Source organism: Benincasa hispida, chromosome 8, assembly GCF_009727055.1.
Source record: "Benincasa hispida cultivar B227 chromosome 8, ASM972705v1, whole genome shotgun sequence".
Taxonomy (NCBI): domain Eukaryota; kingdom Viridiplantae; phylum Streptophyta; class Magnoliopsida; order Cucurbitales; family Cucurbitaceae; genus Benincasa; species Benincasa hispida.
In genome coordinates this window covers 45,044,555-45,068,932 of record NC_052356.1, presented here as the reverse complement: position 1 = coordinate 45,068,932, position 24,378 = coordinate 45,044,555, and the positions used below count along the sequence as shown (strand labels likewise).

General features: G+C 34.0%; 2 protein-coding genes and 1 non-coding gene across 3 annotated transcripts; 1 reads left to right on the top strand and 2 right to left on the bottom strand.

Annotated features, from left to right (window-relative positions):
- The first annotated feature begins 214 nt into the window (after positions 1 to 214).
- Positions 215 to 3,436, top strand: LOC120082688. The gene has a single exon (XM_039037962.1). It carries the CDS (start codon positions 400 to 402, stop codon positions 3,250 to 3,252), a length of 2,853 nt encoding a protein of 950 aa, XP_038893890.1. The 5' UTR covers positions 215 to 399; the 3' UTR covers positions 3,253 to 3,436.
- Positions 3,437 to 4,118: 682 nt separating this feature from the next.
- LOC120082687 (callose synthase 11-like) lies at positions 4,119 to 10,381 on the bottom strand. Its single transcript, XM_039037961.1, has 2 exons — positions 4,769 to 10,381; positions 4,119 to 4,416 (listed from the first exon to the last, which is right to left on the bottom strand). The coding sequence occupies exon 1, from the start codon at positions 10,089 to 10,091 to the stop codon at positions 4,782 to 4,784; it is 5,310 nt and encodes a 1,769-aa protein (XP_038893889.1). The 5' UTR covers positions 10,092 to 10,381; the 3' UTR covers positions 4,119 to 4,416; positions 4,769 to 4,781.
- LOC120084300 lies at positions 7,058 to 7,138 on the bottom strand. Its single transcript, XR_005483664.1, has one exon. It is a non-coding gene; the product is annotated as a small nucleolar RNA J33 (small nucleolar RNA).
- Positions 10,382 to 24,378: the final 13,997 nt, after the last annotated feature.

The window sequence follows — 24,378 nt, the reverse complement described above, 5'->3', positions numbered from 1 at the left end:
TATTTACTTGTTTACTAAGGGTTTAAAAAACTAAGTCACGTCTTGAAAACTAAAAAAAATAATTTTTAGAAACCCGTTTTTTGTTTTTCAATTGAATAAGACGTAAATCATTATAAAAAAATGGAAAATAAACTTAATTTTTTAAAATAAAAAACCAAAACCAAAAAGAAAATAGTTAGGAAAAGAGAGGGCTTAAATTATTACAAATAAAAAATAAAAGGAAAAAGAAAATGGCAATTGAAGCTTGCACTAGGTTCTGGCTGTGCTTACCTCATGTCAGCCGGCAGGGGCTCGCCAAGCGATCCGATTCTGCAGCTTTTTATGGAGTTTGACCGATGGGTATTAATGGAGTAACTCTTTCCCCCATAACCCATTGGAATTTCCTTCCCCTATTTCATCATGTTCCGCCATTTCTTCGTTTCTCTCTTTCATCCCTTCCAATTCCCATGGATTTCCCTTCCCTTCTTCTTCATCTTCTTCCTCCTCCTCAACATCGCTTCAACCACCACCATGGTCCAACATCAGAACCCAGGAACCGAAGCCCTATACGATCAACATTGCAATCAAATTGTTCCCAAATCGCCTTTAGACACCGACCCATCTTCCTTCGCCGTTGCCACTCCCAGACTCCGGTTCAGGAACAGTTACTTCTCTGGTGGCGATAAGATTGTCGGCCAAACCCCAGGTTCGGCCCCTGTTTCTCCTAGATATGTGTTTCTTTATACCCTCAGTGCCCGTAAAACCGTCTCCCCTGGCGTGGTTAAACTCCAAGCTAACTTGGTTCTTCGAGGCTCCACGTCGTATCTTGATTCTTTTGACAATTCCAAGCACCGTCGATTGCGATTGGTTCGGTACCGAGGACCGAAGACTCAGCCATGGAAGCGGAGGGTAGGATTTGCGCTTGATGGGTTTTGGTCAGAAACATCTGGGAAGGTATGTATGGTTGGATCAGGTACCAGTTTCACGAATTCAGGGGATTTACAGAATTTGAATGTCGTTCTAAAGCTGGATTGTCCTACAAATGTGACCATTTTACATAGTTTGATTACTGGAACTTTGGAAAGTTTGAATGACAATAATGGTCTGCAATTTTTTGAGCCTGTTTCAATTTTGAGTCTAGCCCAGAGTACGGATTACAAATATACATTTATAGATGAAGGAGTTGAGGATTGCTTGAGTGGGAATCATAGAGGTCTAAATCTATCTCAAAATGTATGTTCTGTTATTGGTATGCTTACTGATACGTTTGAGTTGGAGTATGAGAGTGACTGTGATGATGTGAACTGCAATCCTTTAGGTAACAATGTCAAAGACTTGCCTGTTTTAATGAATTATGAAGGACTTGAGTGTACCCATGAGGGAAAAGTGCGAATGTTATTGCACTTTGTGAACTCAAGCTTTCATGTCAATAGATATTCTTTAGTACCTAGTGACACCTTGATTGCTGAAGGAATTTGGGATCAGAAGGAAAATCGGCTTTGTGCTGTTGCCTGCCGAATCCTGAACTATACCCAATCGTTAACAGATGCTTCTGTTGGAGATTGTTCGATAAGGTTTAGTCTGATATTTCCTGCTGTTTTCTCTATCAGAAACCGAAGTTCTATTGTGGGTCAAATTTGGAGCACCAAGTCTGCAAATGAGTCGGGTTACTTTCAGAAAATTCTGTTTCGTAGTTATAATGATATGTTGATAGATCCTTCTCAAGTCAAATATGAATATACTGAGGTTGGAATGCAAAACTCTTGCCCCCAAAGCAAGAATGTTCATGGTAAGGACAAGACGTACCCTAATGAGAATTCATCTGACATGAGGTTTTATATGTCCTTAAGGAACAGCAAAGGGCAGATTGCAAGGGGTTATGCATCACCATTATTTTATGGTCAGCGTCCTTATCAGAATGGTGTATATCGAGGGTTTGGAAACGTTTCTCTGTCATGGGAAAGAGAATCTCCAGTTGCAATGCCCATCTACCGAAATGGTCTCCTGAACATTAGCTATAGGATAAGTTTCAGCTCTCCTGATTTCAAGTTAGCTGGGGAGAACTTTTCATCAAAAAGAGTGTTGATTTCTGCCGAAGGAATTTATGATAAGAGTACTGGTTCTTTGTGTATGACAGGATGCTGGCAACGAGAGTTGACGAAAACTCGTATACTGGACTGTCAAATGGTTGTCAAAGTCCAATTTCCACCTTTAGATGCGAGTGGGATGGATCATATTCAGGGAACAATTGAAAGCAAAAGGTCAAAGTCAGATCCTTTTTATTTTGATAGTCTGGAGTTGTCTTCAGTTTCAATTTATACGAAGCAAGCTCAAGAATCCATATGGAGAATGGACCTTGAAATCACCATGGTTCTGGTTTCCAACACCCTTGCATGTCTTTTTCTGGTCTTGCAACTCTTTTACGTAAATAAACATCCCGAGGTGCTTCCTTTCGTCTCTGTTTTGATGGTGGTAATTATGTGTTTGGGACACATGATTCCTCTTCTACTGAACTTTGAAGCTTTGTTTGCAGCAAAGCGTAATCAGCAGAATGTATTTCTTGGCAGTGGGGGATGGCTTGAAGTGAATGAAGTAATCGTTAGAGTAGTAACAATGGTGGCTTTCCTTTTACAGTTGCGTCTTCTCCAGCTCACTTGGTCATCAAGACAACGCAATACAAGTGAGAAGGGCTTGTGGGATTCTGAGAAAAAAGTTACTTATCTGACTTTACCATTGTATGCAGTCGGTATTTCGATTGCTTGGCTAGTTTACAAGTGGAAAATTTCTTACAATAGCTCATACAGGCCATTTTTTCAACCAATCCACAAAGGGTATCGAGTCATTCCTGCTCGGTCGCTCGGGTACCAGCAAAACTCCTTCTGGGAGGTTCTCAAATCGTTCGCAGGTTTAGTCTTGGATGGTTTTCTTGTCCCACAGATCATATTCAACCTGATATTCGATTCCAAGGAAAAGGCTCTATCCTTCTCCTTCTATATGGGAACCACATTTGTACGTCTACTACCTCATGCTTATGACCTTTACAGGGCTCATCATACCAGCTGGTACCTTGATTTATCATACATATATGCAAACCACAAACTAGACTTCTATTCCACTGCTTGGGACATCATCATTCCTTGCACTGGTCTTCTATTAGCTCTTCTCATATTCTTGCAGCAGCGCATCGGTGGTCGATGCATACTTCCGAGAGTACTTCGTAAACAGGGTCCTTCATATGATCAAGTGCCAACCATAAGCAATGAGGAATTGTAATATAGGATGACAGTTTGTATTTTGATTATTGCAAAGCTTCCTTGACTTTTGAATCATACACAGAAAGAGCAAGTTGTTTTCTCAGAGATATTTTGCCTAAATTGTATTTGATCAACTGGAGAAAAGATTGATCATGTCACTTTAAGGCAAAAGATATGAAGAAAAGGTTTCCTATTGATCTTTAGGATTTGGCCCAAGTTAGATGGTAGACTGACAGTAGTTTCCTGATCCTCAATCTATGAGCTATCCTCACCAACCGAGTTGAATAATTTATTAAAAATAATCTGAATATGGTAATAGTTGCAATTATATTCTCAAACTTTCAATAATAAAAATTAAGTCCTCAAATTTATAAATTATTAATATTGCATCTCCAACTTACAAGAATTGTAGAAATTGGACTCTTCAGCTTACAATAATTGTAGAAATTGAACTCTAATGCAATTTTTATCATTTGGAAATCCAATTTCTACAACAATTGCAAGTTTGAAGGTTCAATTTTTATAATTGAAAGTTTGAGTGTAATTGTAACTATCACCATATTAGGTGGCATTTGCAATTTACCCGAATAATTTTCATGGCAAGCATAACTTTGAAAATTGGCCTATTAGCTTGGTGAAATGATAAAAGCTTTGATGTTATTTGGATGCTCCTTTCTCCCAGATCATCCCTGGGAAAGATGTTCATCTGTAGAGTATAGAGAAATCAGTCCTAACAGTAGGAGGGCCGTTATCATGAAGATTGAAAATTTTGCGGATGTGTAATCTGTAGGTTTTAAACAAATTCTTCAAATATGGTAATCTGCAAAATTTCTCTCCAACAAACTCATTTCAATTACTCAATTCACTGGATCTTGAACAACATAGTAGTCAAAGCTCAAAAAGTCAATCATGAAAGATGTCAGCGCGGACAGGTTGAGGAAAGTTCTATCATAATTAGTTTTCAATCAAAATACAGTAACCAGCTTGAGGACTGAAAATTTAGTCAGGCTGCCCTCAGTATGGTTTGGTGATAAACAATGATAGTTCATGGACTACTACATTAAATATGAACAGTATGTACAAATCTTGAATGTCAAGGAATTCCCGAGTCCTTTCTTGTGAAACAGCTAAGGTGTGAAACTCATGGTTCCCAGAAATGGATCGACGATAAAAGCTCGAAGATCTGAGATAATAACAATGGCAGAATAAGATCCAGGTTACAACATGAAGTTGAAGAACCTCATAATATGAAACACAGCAATTCTGGTAGAGTTCTATTTAATAAGTTGGTAAAGTTCGTGTTAAAAACACATTATAGGAACAGTTAGGACAAATTTATAATTTAATCAAAACGTAAAACTGCAAATGAAAATTATATCTATAGCCAAAAGCCAAAGAAGAAAAAAGAGAAAGCATGCAACAACTGCCCTGCCCATAGTGATTGAACAGTACTCCACATTTCCACTAGTGTGCGAGTCGGATCAACGACTAAAGAATATTGTGGTGAAGTTTGAAGAAAAGATTGAAAAGAGTACCTGAATTCATGTTTCATACAGTCTTTTTGCCAGCAATGATACGAGATATCTGGAGGCCTCGGCTGAAGGCTTCATTGAATAAGATTCTTGTTTGCATTGACTGGAAACCAGGCAACCACGAGAGCAGTGCCAAAGGGGCCATGGCAATCATTCCGAACAGTAGATCATACAACCGGGCCAATGAAATGACTGTATCCCACACGACAGTGGTTTGCAAAAAAGGTCTTAGCACTTGAGCTATTGATATTATGCCCCAGCCAGTGGGAATGAATGCCAAGAGACAAGTAACAAGATCGCCCGTGTTAAAGGGCGTGAACTCCATCAGTATAACAATCACAAGTACTGTAATCACTATGACTATTAATTGAACCAGTCGATAATAGATATGCTCCTTCGCAGCATACTTGTCCTGAGCATATGCTATAACAATGTAAACCCCAACAAGTACAATCATGGACACCCAGGAAATAAAATAGACAGCTATACTGGTTTTGTTACCAGTAATATTAAGGTGATATACAATTGCGTACTGGAAGAAGAAGAAACGAAGATCCAAAATGATCTCTAGAAGTTTTCCCCATAAACCTGTTGATCTGAGATGGCTGTTCTCTTCAAGCCACCAAGCTTCCCAGCTCTGTTCTGCTTTACTGAACACTCCACCAGCATTCCATAACCAATTAATAAAATCATCAAAGTCGTATACTGTTTTCAACCAATCAAATCCAGAAGGATTAAATATGAAGGGGGCCATTATCCACGAAACAATGAGAAACCAGCTTGAGATTGACAAAATGATGAAAGTAAAAGTACTTCTAGCCAGAGGGCTCCGGGAAGCATACACTATTAGAATAACCCCAAGCTCAATTGCCTTCACAAAGTGACTTCGAGCATATAGTCTATAATTTTCAGCAAAGCTCTTGTGCTGCACCACAAAGCCACGTCCTGTTGCTCGGTACTTAGCTCCACCATGAAGAATAGTGCGTCCAAAGAAATGTGTACGAGTTCCCAAAGAGAAAGTGTAAAAAAACGACGCTAGCTGCAACTGCATTGTCAAGAAGTTCCAAATTGCTGGAAGGAAACCGTGCTCTAGGCTGTTCTCCACAATCATTGGTAGTGCAGTGAAAAGACCAAGTTGGATTATAAACTGCTGATTCAATATTGCCCCAAGAGCCCTATTGTTTCCAGAACTCGATGCTGCTGCTGCATCCTCAACCCCACTAAGCGCAAAATAAAGTCGGCCCCATAAAAATGTATAAACAGACAATACTACAAGCATTGTGTTGAAATAGTACCCAACAGTCGTGTAGAAAACTGAAAGCACTCGAAAGAAGTCCAATCTATGACCCAGCCGGTATATATCCCTGCTCAAAACCTGCTCACCGTTGCCACTGGCCACCTTGGCCTCAAACATAGAGATTTGATTAAAGCCCACATCTCTTCCTTTGCCCACCTGTATATATTCATGGTGTGTCACATTTCCCCCTCGAAGTGTGCAATTAAAGCCAGCAAATATATCCTCGCTAATATTGATCACCTTAGAAGCCTTGCTGATTCCACCACGAGTCAAAAACCAGAATCTGTCAAATACATCAGGGTGACCATAATGCATTCTAACCTTTAAAGGGTTTGCCAGAACTCTCTGTGCTAGGGTCACAAAGCTAGTCTCTTGTGCGGACATGAACCAAGCAAGAGAGGACACTGAGCCAGTGAAGACATTCTCACGAACACCTAAGATTGTTGGCTTCCTAATACCATAAGAGTTGCTGAACTCTTCCAATAAATTACGCATCTTGAGTGCCTCTTCGAAGTAATTATCTTGGTTCATGTCAATGGTCTGAATAGCATCGCCTCGTGTAAAGATAATTGCATGGTTCTGATTTTCTGGTTTCCCTTCTCCAATCTTTAAAGGACCAGGTAACTTAATTCGATAGATCACAACCTCCTTCTGTAGTTCTTGATCATACTTAACAAGAACAGAATAAAATTCAACCTCATCCCTCCCACGATGAACTTCATCAACATAGGCAACTCTAAGGGATTCATTATCCTTCATCAAATTTAAGATCTCCTCTGCACGAGGGTCTCTTTTTGCTTTCTGTAGCCCATAAACTTGGCAGGTAACCACATAGGTGAATTTCATAAGGGCAGTCCCGTATTCATATCTTCTATATAACAATTCTCCAGTAGACGCTCTATTCAAATTCCTGGAAGGAGGTTGTGTTGAATGTAAACCATCCAAGGCATGCTCTCGGGTAATTGAACCATGTGAAGCAATCTCTTGTGATCCCATTCTAATGTCCATCTCAGAAGCTGTATCTAGAAAGGAGAACATTTTTAGTGCTCTATGATAATACATCATTCCCCTAACAGTTCGAGATAAAGTCTGACCCCTATATGATGCCCAAAGACGAAGGTCCCTCGACTTTTTCGTCCATATGTCATCCTCGTGCTCCAAACCCTCTTTACGCATTCGCTCCATAAAATTCCTCCACTCATCTTCATAGATTCTCTGCAGATAGAACAAAGTTGAAACACCATCCTCATTCTCCTTTCTCAACATTTCTTTGCCATACACAACTTCTTCATCGTAGTAAGGGGTCAGAACACTGAAAGGCATCATTTTTTCCACATATGGAGCACGGGGCATGTTCATAAAAAGTGAATTGCTAAAGAAAGCTAATCGTCTTCTAGCCTCAAGATTGGAAGGGACGTCATGCATCGAGTCTCTAGATGTAAGGATTGTATGCAGGCGCTGGACATTCCTATAAAAAGATTTGTCCTCTAAACCAGGAAACACAACTGCATTCTCAAAGAGAAATTCTTCATTAGTGGCTGGATTACGAGGTGCCAATCCTTCTTCTCTCAACTGCTTGGTGGATTTCTTCGATCTTGGGAACTCTCTAACGGAAAGTTCATACAAGGCCTGTAATATATCAACTGCCTTACTCAAATCTTTCTTAGTTCCAATTAGAAGCTCAACAAGTGAAATTAACTTGGGGTGAATATCTTGTAGTACATCTGGGTTGTATGCCTCCATGAACTTCCCCAGTCCAATAGCGTTATCTATGTCGATAAAAATTTTTACAACAATTGAGTTTTCTTCTGAACCATATTTAACAATATTCAAAATCAAGGCCTTCACACTATCATAAGCTTCAATTACAGCACATCTCTGATACTCGTTTTTGCATATCTTTAACCAAAGATCTTCGTCAGATTTATTTGCAAGCTCTGTTGCCTGACTGAGAGCAAGGAGCAGCTCATTGCATAGGAGGAAACATGGCCAACGGATTACCCTAATGCTCCAACAATTGGGTGGAAGCTCCAAGAGATCGAAATCTCTATCACTGATGAGATCTTCTTCCCTCATAGTGATGAGAATCTCATTCCAAATCAAAGCAAACCTGGTTGTATCTATCCTGCTTGATTCTATCTTTTTATAAGGTTGACCAAGTCCATATCGCAGCTTCAATCGATGGATGGCATCACGAATTTTCTTCAGACGGGTCAGTTTAGGTGTGAGCTGTTGTACCTCTGGCATGAGATTAAATTGCATTGCACTAGCAAAGAACTGAAATCTAAGCCTCAACTGATCAATATTCCGAATCTCACCCAAATGCAAAAACAACCCAACTATAGCGCCAACAAATGATGAGAAGATAGAATACCATATCTGCAAATCCATAAGGTATATTAGCACAACGGGAGTCCATAACAACACAACAGCTACAATATTAGTGCTACCAAAAAATTCATGCCATTTATATGGACCCTTGAGGTTCAAAAGTCCCTTGGTTGGACCAACAAGGGGCTGGATCTGAAAGAAGTAACTAAATGAAAACTTGGAAGCCAATACTGCCACCCAGAAAATCGTGTACTTGATATTATCTATAAGCCCTTCACGCAAGCCACGTCCAACAAAAATTCGAGTATGAAACCACCATGTAAATAGATACATAATTTTCCAATCTAATTCCTCGAGTCCATTCCGAATCCATGGAAGAATAAAGAGTAGCAAAGCCAGCAGCTCAGGGATGACAAAAGCAAAGACTGCCCGAAGAAAAATAAAAATCCTCCAATTTGCCTCATCTGACCAAAAGCCATCTGAATTCTTCTGACTCCAAATCCGCGCATAAAACACGGCAAAAACTATAATCCAAGCAATGGCAGCCAAGCCCTTTAGCAGCATTCTGACTCCTAACCACATGGTTTCCCTTGAAACCAAACTATACTGAGTCCCAGCATCGAGCACAGCCTGAAACAACCGCAGACCGCTCCAAGTGATGAATACAGTGAGCAACTCCACCTGCACATCCCTACTCTTCAAAGCTATCCATGGGTACTGATGCCCCTGCCAAGCAACAATGATAGAAGCTTGTAAAAACAATAGTAACAATACCCAAATCTTGTCAAAGCTCCTAAATATGTTCCAAAACGACCTCTGCTCCACAAAACCTGTCTTCCCCACTCGCCTGTTTTTAGGTGTCGTAGCAAAGAAATTACTACTTAAATTCAATGGCCACCCAAGATTATGGAAACACCTCCTACTCCAGAAATATTCGTTGATATCATCGTAATTTCTCCACGCCGAGTGTGGTGCTGTACCATTTCGACTACTCTCCACCTCGGTCTTAGTAGTCTGGTAAATGGGCATTACTACACTCTTCAAAAATGCACAATCTCCGTGAATCGCAGGCGAATATGGCCGACCCGTCTCAGGGTCTATGTAATCGTCGAGAATCTGGTTTAGTTCCATAGCCATAAAATGATAGATGTAACATAAACATTCAGGAACAAATCGAAGATTAGCAGCCTCTCCCCAGATTAAAAGGTAAAGTGAAACATACAGCAATTCTCGTCGTTCCTCACTCTGGTCCCGGCTTGGGAACCGTACATTGGACTTCCGGCCTACATAGGAGCACCACAAAGTGTAACTCCGAAGAAGTTTCTTGCGAAAGTTGCGAAGCACCGTACGGTCGAGTAAATCCGCCTGTACAGGAGAGGAGCGAAGCCGCATTTGGGAATTGGCAAGGTGAAGTACCAGATGCTCGCGTTGGTTCCGAACGTTATCACTCTGAAACCCGAAAAATAGCCCAAGCCAGTCCAATAGGTCGTACTTAGGGTTCCATGGAACAAATGAAGGCCTCCTCAGTTCCCCTACAGTGCGTAAAGCAGCGGCGGCGGCGCGTACCTCCGGCGACTGAAGTGAAGGATGGTCAGTGAGGAGATCATGGATAGGGATTATGTTGTATGGCTCTACCGGCGGCGGTTGGTTCGGAAAGCCACCGCGACCCGCCGGTTGAGGACGCTGCCTCATATTCATGATAACTAGACTTTAATTTCTCTCCTCTCAAAGTTCCTTCAATTTCCGACGAGCATAAGCTTCCATTATCAGCTTCCTCGATGCTTCGTAACCGTGAGCGTGGCCGGTGGATGAAGAGACGACGGCGAGTTTCTGGACGAACACCGAAAAGCTTACCGGAAGGATAGGCGTTTACAGTGTCTCAAGCGAAGAGAAGAGGGTTGGAAGTGGGAGAGAGAGAATGCAGAAAGAGAGAAATTTGTCGCGTCATGCTCCTAAATAACCTCTTTACAGAATAAATCTTTTTTCCTTTTTTTTTTGAGAAGGAATAAAAAGCTAATTATCTTTCTTTTGCTGTCCATAAATACGCCCAGAAATGTCAATCATTTTCAAATATTTATAGTCTAGTCGTGTTTACAATCAAATATCATTTGGAAAAACTACTTTACTTTTAGAACAATTCCGAAAAGAATTTAGTTCCTATAAACTACACTTTCTTTTTCTTTTTTAAGTGTTATGGAAAGTATTTACTCTAACCTCAGAGGATTCAATCACTCACTTACTATAACCTAATTTCGATAGCTATTGTTCATGGTAATTTTGTGCATGCTTTTGTAATTGTTACCAATAGATTTTGTCTAGACTTGGAAGTTTCTTAATATATTATTCTCACTTTCAAAATAAATAAATAAAAACATCTATATTTCTTTTGCAAATATGACAAATTGTGTAATATAAAAAGGATATTTTTCTAAAAGAATGAGTTTTACTGTTGCAAATAGAAGATTTACTTTTTTAAAAAAAATGACTAAAAGTTGTTCTTTTAATGTGTACAAGGGAAGGGAAGGGAAGCATGGACATATATACAACTGCACTTAATATTGCTCTTTGCAAATTACTTTTTACTATCCATTCACCGAAGGAGTGGAAAGAGGGAAATTTGACAGGGTGGCTAAAAGTAAAAGGGCATGGTGGGGGAGCGTATATTCTGTTTCTACATTTTCTAGAAAGGTGTTCGCAAAACACAGGCACGCGCATCCTCCGCGCGTGGGAAGTACCGCCCAATGGCGTTACGGACATGTGCGGGACCCACCCCTAGTAATGAACAGAACAATACGTTTCTCTTTTCTATTTTTAAGTACAGTTATGGAGATATAAGTTTATATAATTACCGGTTTTTAAAAAGAAAAAGAAAAGAAAATTGGTGATTTTATTAATAAGGTATTAATAATTTAAGTTCAAACCATAGTTTCATAAATGGACAGAAGCGACCAAAAGCCCAGCGTTCCTCCCACGTGCAGCGTCAGAATATTGTTCACAAAATTAAGCCTTCGGAAATTAGTATTTTTATCAGAAAAAATGATTTTTACTGTTTCATTTTTATTTCAAAATAAGGGTGTCTAAATAAATATGACATTTCAGTTGGATCTCGATTTACATTTTTAAAAAATTGATCCAATTCAATCCAAATTGCTATATATCTATATATATCATAACTTAACAATTTTTAGGATTTTTGTGTTGAATTGCATGCATCTCTCTCCCTATTCTCTCTTAAACTCAACTACTGTGTGTTCTTCCCCCTTCGATTTCGCATTTGTGCCATCTCTGACTACCTCTTTTGACTTGGTATTCCATATTTTACATCTCGTCTACCTCTTTAATTGTCACTCTTTTAATTTTGGATTCCACCTATGCATGTCTCTCATCTCTAGCTCTCCCTCTTTCTATTTCATCTTCCTTAGCTTCAATCGTTCTGTTTGTCTGCTTCAATCATTGGATTATCATGTCTCTCGTCTGTTTCCTTCCATCGATCAATAAATTTGATTATTTTGCTACTTCATTTGTATACTAAAAAATAGGGAAAAAAAAGTAAAAAACAAGTAACCTGACAACTTAACCTAACCCATATATTTAATTTTTAAGTTTTGAGTTTGATTTTATTTAGTTATTATATTTTAAAATGTTACAATTTACTCTCGAAATTTGAGTTTCATTTAAAATTTAATCCCTAGATTTTAAGATTCACATTTTTAAGTCTGATTTTTCACTAAACAATTATTTCTCATATGTTTATTAAAGGTTGTTTTCAAATATAACAAAATGAATCAACTTATTTACAAATATACAAAATGTCAATGTCCACCAATATCTATTAGTGTCTATCACTAATCATGGTAAGCATTAATAAATGTCTATCAATGTCTACCATTACTTATTATTCTTAGACAGTAATATTTTGCTATATTTGAAAATTTCTAGATGTCATTTAAAACAATTACCATGGATAATTGTTTTAAATGGTAAATTGCTGAAAATATTTTCACGTATAGCAAAATGTTACTGTCTATCAGTGATGAACCGTGAGAGATATCTATCATTGACATTGATAGATGTCTATCACGGTCTGTCACTGATAAATAATGAAACTGTGCTATATTTTGTAAATAAGTTGGTTCATTTTCAAACCAACCTATTATTCATATCTACTGATTAGTTTTAAAAGAGCTAAAAGATTTATAATTAATTAAGTTCCACTATTGTTCATCGCTATTAAAATTAAATTCAAATATTTATTTTATAATTATTTTTAATTAATTTATAGACTTTAACGTTGGATACTAAAAGTGAATATTTAGTGAAATATTGAGGGTATAAGTGTAAATCTTAAAAGTTGGAGACTAAATGTAAACAAAACTTAGATTTCAACGGTAAAATTGGAACATTTGAAAACCTAGGGACTAAATTGAAACTAAACTCAAAATTAAGGACCAAATATGTAAAATTTTAAAATTTTGGGATTCAATAGAAGTTGAATCCAAAACTTAAGGACAAAATTGTATTTCTTTTCTTCTTATTATTATTTTAGGGAGTGTTTTGGTCAAGAAGTAAATTTGTTTAGTTTAGAGAGTTGTTTTAGGCGTTGAACCACAGTATATAAGAAGTTGATAAGTCACGAAAATGACGTACTTTTGATCGTGAGTCCACAAACTCTTTGAACAAAATAAGTAGAGTCCTAACTCCCACTCTTTGGGCCAACATATGTACAAATGTTTTGATGGAGGATATATGTTTTAAAACCAATTTAGCTATGTTTTTTTAGATGAGATTTCTTTAGTACAACAAAGTAGATTTAATCCTTCAATCTTGAGAAATAGAATATATATCGATTATCATTGAGTTATACTTACTCTAATCATACTCATGTTTGTTTAATCTAATCTCTTGATTATAAAAATTTGCTAACTAGACTATGCGAGGGATCAATAACATGGCTCCTCCTCCCATTGCACTTATGTAATTATAATTTACTTGACTAATTTTGGTTGAGTTCAACCATTGTAACGGTAAAAATTAAAACTTTGTAGTGGTAATTAGTATTTTATTTACTCTACCAGGTTGAGATTGGGAAATTTCAGTTAATTAAATATTATGATGACAAAAAATTTAAAAACAGTGTATATCATAATTGCCATCTATTTTCACCATTATTTTATATCACAATCAAGATACGTAATTTTTTTTAAAGGTATTTGAGGGTTTTTTTTTTTTTTTTTTCTTAATACAACATATAGGATGGGGCATTTGAGGTTAAAAGTTTGGGAAAAAATATACTTTTGATTATTGATATTTAGTTTAGGTTGCATTCAGATGCGTGAATTTTCAAATTCAACCATTTTACTTTAAGATTTACTTTTGGTACATATTTCTTTGTCAGATTTTCCGTTAATTTTTATCAGCTATGTCACGTTTATATTTTATTTAAAAGTTTTACTTAAAGTTTTAAATTTTTAAATTAAAAATATATTGTTCTAAGCTTTTTTTTTTTGTTCTTTTCTCTCTCTCTTTTTCCTCTTTCTTTTCCTCTCCTCTTTCTAACGTCTTCTTCCTTCACCATTAATGGCAGAATTTTTCTAATGTCTTTTAAATTGGATAATGATTAGGTTACATCTAATCATGTGCATCTCCTTTTACATAAAAAAAATAGTAAAAAATAATTCGTTAAAAAAAATATTTACCCCTGTCGGAATTTTTCTTCCAAAATTCAAAATTGAGTCATAAAAATACCTTGTACTTGATTGACATATAGAATAAAAGTGTCAATCTCAACATCAAAATTTGTTCTTACTCTCACCATTTTCCTATAAGTTCTTTTTTCTTTTTATTCAATACCCAACCATACAAATACCTAATATTTTTTAACAAAAATCTCCGTGGCACGAGATATGATGGTTAAAAATCTCTCATAAATATCGTATATTTCTATATAAATACACAATATATTTAGGGTAATTATTATTTTAAATAATAAAACTGCTGAAAATATTTTCAAGTATAGCAAAATGTCACTGTTTATCCGTGATAGACTACGATAGACATCTATCACCGACACTGATAGATGTCTATCGTGATCTACCACTAATATATAGAGACTTTTGCTATATTTTAAAATAATTTGGCTTCTTTTTTATTTGAAAAAAAACCCATATATTATATATTCATCTTTGGAAATTTTTCTCTTCCATTTATAGAAAAAATTCATATTTCAATACTCCTTTCCACCACTATTGTCGTGAAAAAGCATAACAATTAAATGCCTTAGGTCCCATTTTGTAACTATTTGATTTTTTATCTTTTATATTTTTAAAATTAAGCCTATAGACATTACTTTTATCTCTAAATTTCTTTGTTTGTTATCTACTTTTTATCAATGGTTTGAAAAACCAAACCAAAATTTGAAAACTAAAAAAAGTAGCTTTTAAATATATATATATATATATATATATATATTGGAATTTGGTTAAGAATTCAATCATTGTACGTAAGAAAGATACAAATCATTCTAAAAAATAGGAAGGAAATAGACTTATTTTCAAGAACAAAAAATAAAAAATGAAATAATTACCAAAGAGGCTTTAATCACAAAACTCATGAAGGACATTGTTGGAGATTTCGTTTTGATTGGCTTTATATTTTTCCAAAGTCTTGGTTTCTGTAGATGTTGCATCAAAAGTCTTAATATCGGGTTTAGACATCAGAATATTTCCTACAGAATTTGTTTTCCTAATCTGGAAAATTTTGGCAGTTGATTTTGTCCGATATTTTTCTTTATTGCGACACAACTTATTTTCTCCTATTTGGGAGATGTTTCCTTTTTTGGATTTGTCTATTAAAAGTGGTGTCTTGGTATGATTTTTAAAAAAGAGAGAGAGAGAGAAGGGAGAAGTTTTTATTATGCCAATTTGGTTTCTGAGAGTAAGACGATTTCTGTACTTTAGCCAAACTATTCTACATTGTGTACTTGCTCGTTGTCCATCATTCTGTTGTGCAAGTTCTTCATCCATTGATTGCAACACTTTGAAGATTATCACGGGGAGCCTAAGCCCTAGGGATTCTCAGTCTTAGAGGAACCTAAGATTCAGCTTCAAAGAAGAGAGTTCTCCATCTTAAGGGGATCTAAGACACACCAATAAAGAGAGTATTGGGTTTTATGCCCTAAAACTAGTAAATAGTAAATGCTATTAATCGATCGTCATCAATAAAAAGTTATCAATGTTATTTCAATAAATGTTATTGATTGTGGAGACATACATGGATCAATATTCAAGATATAACCTAAAGGATCTATAGTATAGGGATAAGGTTGGGTACCTTATCTTAGTGACACTATGGATACGACCCACTTTGTATTTGATACAAGCGCAATGATTCAACGCATCCGTGTAGATGACATGTGAGTGGGGATATCCTATGTAATGAGTTTGCATAAGACCAGGCCGCGAAATAGTAACCACTAAATGTAACACCGTTGACTAGTTAGGTTTCTATTTCAATAGAATGACTTAAGTAACTTAGTCTTAGTCCTAAGAGTATTATGAACTCCTGTTCACGAGTGATTATCCTTTGATTTGTATGGATGAAAGTGACCAGTTTGCCGACTCAATAAGCCTACCATTTTAGGGACAAGATCAAGTGGGGAACTGGGAACATAATAATACAAGATCGAATTCACTCCTTCCCGATTTTAGGGTAAGTAAATGAGTGTTCCCTTAAGTGGTGTCTCCAGGACTTGAATAAAGAGCATTACCTTCTCACTGGCCCGAAAGGAGTTTCTATTTAATGGTTGGACCATAAACTGGTTGTTCATTAGAGGAGCGTTGATACTTAAGAATATAGAGGAAACCTAAGGATAAAACAGTAATTTGACCCAATTGGTGTTACAAACACACGTGAATGACTAGTTTGTTGTTATTGGTCTATATTCGTAGACACATAAATTGGTTGTTCATTAGAGGAGTATTGGTACTTAAGAATATAGAGGTAACCTAAGGATAAAACAGTAATTTGACCCAGTTAATGCTACAAACACCCGTGAATGACCAACTTGCTATTATTGGTCTATATTCGTGGACATGTATTTCTATCTACAGTGAAAAGAATGCAGTTGTGGGTCTTTAGTGAGTGTGTCCACAGTTAACAAATATTGATTAATTTGGTTAATGAGTTTAGCCAATTAATCTTATATCGTTGGAGCTTCTATCTGTAGGTTCACCAGTTTCCCTTATTAGCTCACTAAAAAATATTAATGAGGAATGATTTGAATTGCTTAAATCACCCGAGGAAAATTATATATTAATGTGATTAATATATAATTGATTATAGATGTGATCTATAATTCAAACTATGTTAGAGAGAAATATTTGAATGAGATTCAAATATTTGATTCATGTGAATTAAGTTCATAAAGATTTAATTAATTATAATGTTAGAAAGGTGGAAATATATAAACATGTGATGTTTTTATATTAATTAATTAACTATATATTAAGTTAGATTTAATATTTGATTATTTAATTAATGCATTAATTAAATAATGAGTTATTTAATTAATTGGTATCAAGGGTAAAAAGGGAAGTACTTGGAGAAGGTTAAACCATTCTCCATATAAATTCATCCTATTAGCTATTGAGGACAAGAATTGATTTATGTGCAAAATCATACCCTAGCCTCCCAAAAATAATTCCTCTCTACATTCTCTCTACCTTTTCTTCTTCCAAGGGTTGGAGACCACTCATCTAATTTTGGAATCCCAGAGAATAACAAGGTTATTCTTGTGGTAGTGTCGGTGATCGTCGAGAAGACGTTCGTGTGAAGAACAAGAGAAATTTCAATAAGCTTGGGAATCTACGAAGGTAAGAATCGTTCTTTCCTTTTGTTTCTCCTCATGCTAAGTATGTTGTTTATCCTATTGTATTCTATTTAAGTTTGATGTTTTGTGTTTCATTTAAAATAGAAAAACCATGTTCCCACGATTCTGCTCGAGATTCAATCCCTACAGGGAGTTCACTAACTTGAAGGGAAGATATCGTCATGGGAGGAGTTTCATCACTAACATTAAGCTTAGAGGGAGCCTAAGTACATTTGTTAGGGAGTTTCACATCTAGGGGGGAGCCTAGGTGATCTGGGAGTTGAGCTCTATGCGAGCCACTGTAGTAATTGGTGTATTACAAATAACTACTACGTTGTATTACTTAACTCATCATTGTTAGTGAATTGTCTTTCCTAGGTACATAGTCCCCCAGACGTAGGTGGTTCATTACGATTGATCTATCAAAAGTAATTTACAATTTTAATTAAACTTGATAACTTGATCAAAAGCAATCCAAATATGTTTACGATTGTGTTCCATTACGATTGATCTATCAATGAAATTTCATTACGATTACACAAATTTTTATTACAGATTGATAAACGCTGCCTAAATTTAAAAATCCAAATTTGTAAATGCATAAATTTAGAAGATTTGTAAAATTAATATCATGCCATATTTTTTAGTAAAGCTTTTAATTATAGCTTCCATCAATTAAAATACCAACGTCCAATCTATTTGTATGGATTGTTTAAGGCATGTCATTATGCCATAGAACAGAATGTCAAAAATTCAAATCCTCGCATCCAAATTATGATGTTAAACTAAAAATTAAAAGCAACATAAATATCTTGAAACTTGACTATCAAAATAGTAATCCTTAGGCTGTAGCAAGTAAAGAAGTCAAATTTTTTGGGAAAAACGAATTCAATCTCAAAAAGTTGTTTACCTATTTTATTTGACAACCATGTATTTATCGAATTATACACATTATCAAAATTCTATAAACTTGTCGTTAAATTATAAATTTGGTACTTATGATTTGGAGAAAGTTAGATAGTCTTTCAGATTTAATAGTTATAATTTATCCCTATAATTTGATAAAATTCTCATAAATAGACCCGTCCTATAGGAACTATTTATGAAAGTCTTATCCATTTACTAGAACAATTTGAGATTTGATCAAACCTATACGAATAAAATCTTGATTTTTAAAATCATAAAAACTAAATTCTAAATTATCTTTAAATTGTAGAGATTAAATTTATAATTTAATATAAACTTGCCAACGAAAATATAAATTAGTCTAATTTATTGTCTTAAGGTCAAATTTAAAATTACATATTGTAATGATCCGACCCCTAAGACTTAAGTTAGGCTGTTACTAAATACATGCATGCATGGAACTCAAAACGATACTCGGTTATGACGAAATAAATGCTAATTAAATCTTGATTTGATCAAACCTATACGAATAAAATCTTGATTTTTAAAATCGTAAAAACTAAATTCTAATTATCTTTAAATTGTAGAGATTAAATTTGTAATTTAATATAAACTTGCCAACAAAAATATAAATTAGTCTAATTTATTATCTTAAGGTCAAATTTTAAATTACATCTTGTAACGACTCGACCCCCTAGGACTTAAATTAGGCTGTTATTAAATACATGCATGCATGGAACTCAAAACGACACTCAATTATGGCGAAATAAATGCTAATTAAATCTTGATTTGATCAAACCTATACGAATAAAATCTTGATTTTTAAAATCATGAAAACTAAATTCTAATTATCTTTAAATTGTAGAGATTAAATTTGTAATTTAATATAAACTTGCCAATAAAAATATAAATTAGTCTAATTTATTGTCTTAAGGTCAAATTTAAAATTACATCTTGTAACGAATCGACCCCCTAGGACTTAAGTTAGACCATTACTAAATACATGCATGCATGGAACTCAAAACGACACTTGGTTATGGCGAAATAAATGTTAATTAAATAAGGTAAGTTCAAAAGACTTTCATTAAATTCAAATACTAAATCAATAGTAGGGTACCCATAAATCATAAAGGATAATAAATAAGTCTGAAAAACGATTCTTAAAAATAAGTTTTAAACATCAAAACTAAAAATTAAGAGAAACATGAAAAGAACTCTAAATCTCATTATGCGGATGTGTAAAAACTAGTCTTATGGCTCGATCACGAATTTCGCTTGTCCATCACCAGTGCATCTCTACCCTTACTTGAAACAACAACATGAGAAAGAATGAGTATAAAATACTCAATAAGTAACCCTACTACTGGGGTCAGGCTGGGCATCTATGCCCTCTAGATACCCACCTCTGGTGAAACAACATGAAACAAGAAGACTGAGTCCTATCCTACTGTAGTTAAGTATGCCCACTACCTCTGGTGAATCCCGAAGGAGACACGAATTGGTAAATCCCGAAGGAAACACAAACTAGTGAATCCCGAAGGAAACACAAACTGATGAATCCCGAAGGAAACACAAAATCTAATGGGCATCTAACTAATCAGTAAGGACATTTGCACAGTCTCAGCATCATAATCTTCACTATACAAATCTATGACATACATATAAACCTCAACATCATGGCTCTACAACATACATATATACCTCAACATCATGTTCTACAACAAACATGTATACCTCAACATCATCAGATCAAATACAACCATGGAAGCACATACCATCTCATACTAGCATTCAAGTATCTATGTGCATAAATAAATAATTCGGATCTCGTAACAGAACATATTTTAATCATATTATACTATCAATATTTCATGCTGTCATTCTGCCATAACTTCATTTAACATGCTAGCATACATCTAATGTCTGGCCCGTGGGCAGTTCCAGTAGTAAGATTACTTACCTTGATATTAGGTCAAACCAAAAAGCAATTGAATCTTTGTAAAATTCTTGAATCGCTTAAACATAAACCAAGCCTTAAAATTAATAGTTAAGACCAAATTTCAAACACCCAGATATTACAAAATATTTCCAGATAACCTTACCTAAGGTGTAGTACAATTCGAATTCACCTTCCAAACCTCCAATTTTAAGTCCATATAATTAGCAAACCTAACTCTTCCTTGTACCAAATACATACTTCACTACCAATGTCTCAAATAAATTATCTATATGTAGCTTCGTCAAAAAAATCACTTCCAAATGACTTTACCAAAATTTCTCAACAATCAAAATTAATCCACAAGAGGGTCATCAAAGCATAAAACTTACCAAAACTCACTAAAACAAACTCCAACTTCACTGAACAACACCTCAATACCTTCAAAACTTGAATCCAAAGTTGAAACACAATGGGTATTAACCAATTGATGCTAAAAGTAAATGAGTATTCAAAAATCAACCAAAAACAACCCAAACGGCAGAAATCTTATCCAAATTTATAGATCCAGTGACGGCAAAAGTGAACGATGCTTGAGCAGTGGTGGACGGAGGTCATGAAGAAGAAACTGCTGCAGCGGCTTTGGGCGACATCGGACGGGCTCATGAACGTGAGAAAGAAAAGGGGTGGGGGTTTGACTTTTTATAAAAAAAACAATAACAATAATAATAATAATAAAATAAAAAAGGAAGTAAATATAATTACATTTAATTTCTTTATGTTTTATATTATTAAATTCTTTTCCGTTTCAAAAGAAAATTAATTCTTGCCATTAATTTTCCATTTGAATTTCAAATTGAATAATTTCACACCAACAATTAAATTCCCGCACTTATACTTGAAGTCCAAAATTCCAAAAATGCTCTTCAACTAATAATAATTACTGAAATTCCAAATAATAAAGTTACTGAAATTACATTATTACTAAAAAAAAATGTGCGGGGTGTTACACATCTACACTTATTATATTTAAAAAAATGAAGTCAAATTAGTTGACTGACCCATAATTTCAAATCTTGTTTTCAAATATAAGAAAATGAGTCAATATATTTATAAATATAACAAAATATTCTGTCATAAATAGTAATTTGTAAATATTTTTAAGTAGTTTGTTTCTTCTTAAAATAATTATCCTAATTTTTATACGTATAATGTAAATATATTTTAAAAAAGCAATTTATAATACATGTTTTATGCAATGGGAGATGGTTAAAAAAGACATTCTCAAATCTTAGATTAATGACATGTGTGACGTGGCATATTTGTATGCATGTAATCCAACGGAGTTTATATCATATGTCTTTTTTGGGAGAATGAAATTAATTGTTTTTGTTATTTAGGGTTCGGATTTGTTAGATAATGGAGTAAAACCCCTTAATTTAATCCACAATGATTCTTTATTATTACACAACCAATCTGATGGGTCCAAACCCGATTATTTAAATCCATTGTCATGATACAAAGTTACTTTCATTCCAATCATTACTAAAAGCTTCAAATATGTTTATGAATATATATATATATATAAAATAAATTAACTAATTTAAGTTTATATCTTCATGAGATTGGAAGTTGATTTTTTTTCCCTATAAAAGCCAGAAGTTTAAATTTCTAATTGTTGAACTCGATTTTTTTTTTAAAAAAAATTCCTTTACCCAGTACTTACAGTAATAAGGAGAGAAATTCTTATAAATAATAAAAAAATTTAAAAAATTTAAATTTTATAGTAAAAAATTCTAAAAATATTTATATTTTTAAAACCTTTCACCATAAAGTGTAAATATTTTTAAATATCTTTTATTTTGAAAAGATCCCTTAAAAGAATATATATTCAAAATTCAAATAAATCATCTTTTATCTTGAAAAAAGACCTATAAGTAATATTTACCTCCACAAATTCCTAAAAAAACAAAAATAGTATTAGAGAGCATGGGAGAAAACATCAGGATAACAATTTTCAAGGCTCAAATATTGATTACCCAAAAATTCTTAGTCCAAAATATTTTCGAACTAGTTAGAGATTATGTGTTGGTAATATTTATTTAAGCGTTGTAGTTGTTGTGTGCGATGTTTTTGCATGAATGGTTTCTAACAAATGGTTACTTCTTGAAAATATTGTTTTTGCAAAAATGCTCTCTTCTTTTTGGATTTTTCTTTCAACATTTTTTTTATAGATCTTTTTCATTTTTCTGTGTGCGATTGTTTTGAAAAGTAGGGTGGCTCATTTTTTTTTGTTCGTTGTGCATATTTAAAGAACACTTAGTCCTTCGCCTAAGGTTGGTTGTTGCGAGAAAAGAGTATTATTGTGTTTTATCTTTGAGGTGTGTATGGGGTTGCCATTTTTATGTTTTAAAGAAGAAAGTCGGTTGCACTATTTGGAGATATACTCCAAACTATTCTGAGAAGGGATTCTCAAGCTTAGGAAGTGCCTAAGCTATATTCAAGCAAGATTTTGTTCTAAGGAGGGAAGATACTCAATCAAGTGAGAAGGAGTCTCACGACTTGAGGGGAGCTCGAGTTTATTTAAGAGGAAGTCTCAGTTTTAGGGGAAGCCTAAGACATTCTTCACTAATACTACAGCTTAGGGAGGACCTTAGTTATCGAGAGAGGGAGTATCACTCCTAGGGGGAGCGTAGGGGAAAGGTTGAGTGATTGAACTGTTCGAGAGTCACTGTAATTATATTGTTATTATAGATAAGTGCGGTGTAATTGCTTATTATTTATATTAGTGAAGTCATCTTTTCTCGACACGTTACCCCCAAGACATAGGTGGTATTTACCAAATTGGGTTACCAATATCTGATATTCTTTATATGTTGTTTATTTAATGATAATTGTTTTTGTGTAATATGAATCTGATAGCATTATCTATAATATTGTCAACGTACAGTAGATACCTCCATAATTTTCAAAATCCTTGGTCAATAGGGGAAAAGTAAATCCAAGAAATAAATTTTCTGGCTTAAAGTCAAATTTTAACTAATCAATTGTTCAAATCTTCCCCCGCTATGCTTGAAATTGTCACATTTTTCTCAATGGAAAAAAAAAAAAGAGGAAAAAAAATGATAGTTTCAAAAAAATTAAAAATGGTAGGTTATAAACTTTGAAAATTATCATTTACAATTTACAATTAATAATTATATTAATTAAAACTCTAAAATATATGTTTTCACTTGTATAAAACTTTTTTAAATACAAAGATTAACATAACATAATAGTATTACTTTTCATTTATGCCTAATGAGGGACTTTTTATCTTCTGCTTTTCATTGTTTTACTCTACGTACTCAGGTAATTTGAGTTACTTTTAAATGAAATCAAGGAAAAAAGAAAACTATGGCAATAGTTTAAGGATTCATTTGAGATTATGTTGTAGCCTTTAAAATAATCGCTGATAGTTGTACTTATAGAAAAATTAGTTGTAAACAGAAGTAAAATTAGTATTTCTGTGTTTCGTAAATTTTAATTTTAAATTAAAAAAACCTACGTATCGTATTTGATAAATTAATACTAAATTAGTGTATTTTAGTTATATGAATCAAAATAACTTATTACTTTAATTGTTATCATGATGATATAATTTAGAATTTATTATAATATTTTTATTCAAAATTTTATATGATTTGAATTTCAATTAATTTTGCTTATTCTGATTATTCGGAAAAAAATTAAGAAAAAAATTATTATATAAAATTGAATCAACTAAATTTTGAAAATAGATAGTGACAAAATATATTAATATAGAATGATACTATTATAATATATTTATTTAAATAGTTAAGAAGGTAAGAAATTTTTAGGAAAGTTAAATCTAAAACCTAGTATTTATAAACTTTTATACATTAGTTAAAATTTAAAAGTGATTCTTCCAAATTAATAAATAAATTGTTCTATCAAATAGTATAGGCGGTTTAAGATTTTCTTTTAATCAATTTTTATGATTGCAAATGTAATCCCAAACAAAGCCTAAATTGATTCATTAAATTGTTTTTTTGGGACAATATGAAGAGTGAGAGAATCGACTTAGAAATTGATAATACATATTTTTATGCTAGTTAAATTAGGTTCATTTTGGCATTCACTTATATAAATTTAAGGTTTAAATTATTACCATTATAATTTGGTTTTTTTTAGTATATCATTTTTTTTAAGACTACAATTATAGTCGTCCCCCTTTCCGGAATTCATGTAACGTTTGAACAAAGTGGAGCAGTCCA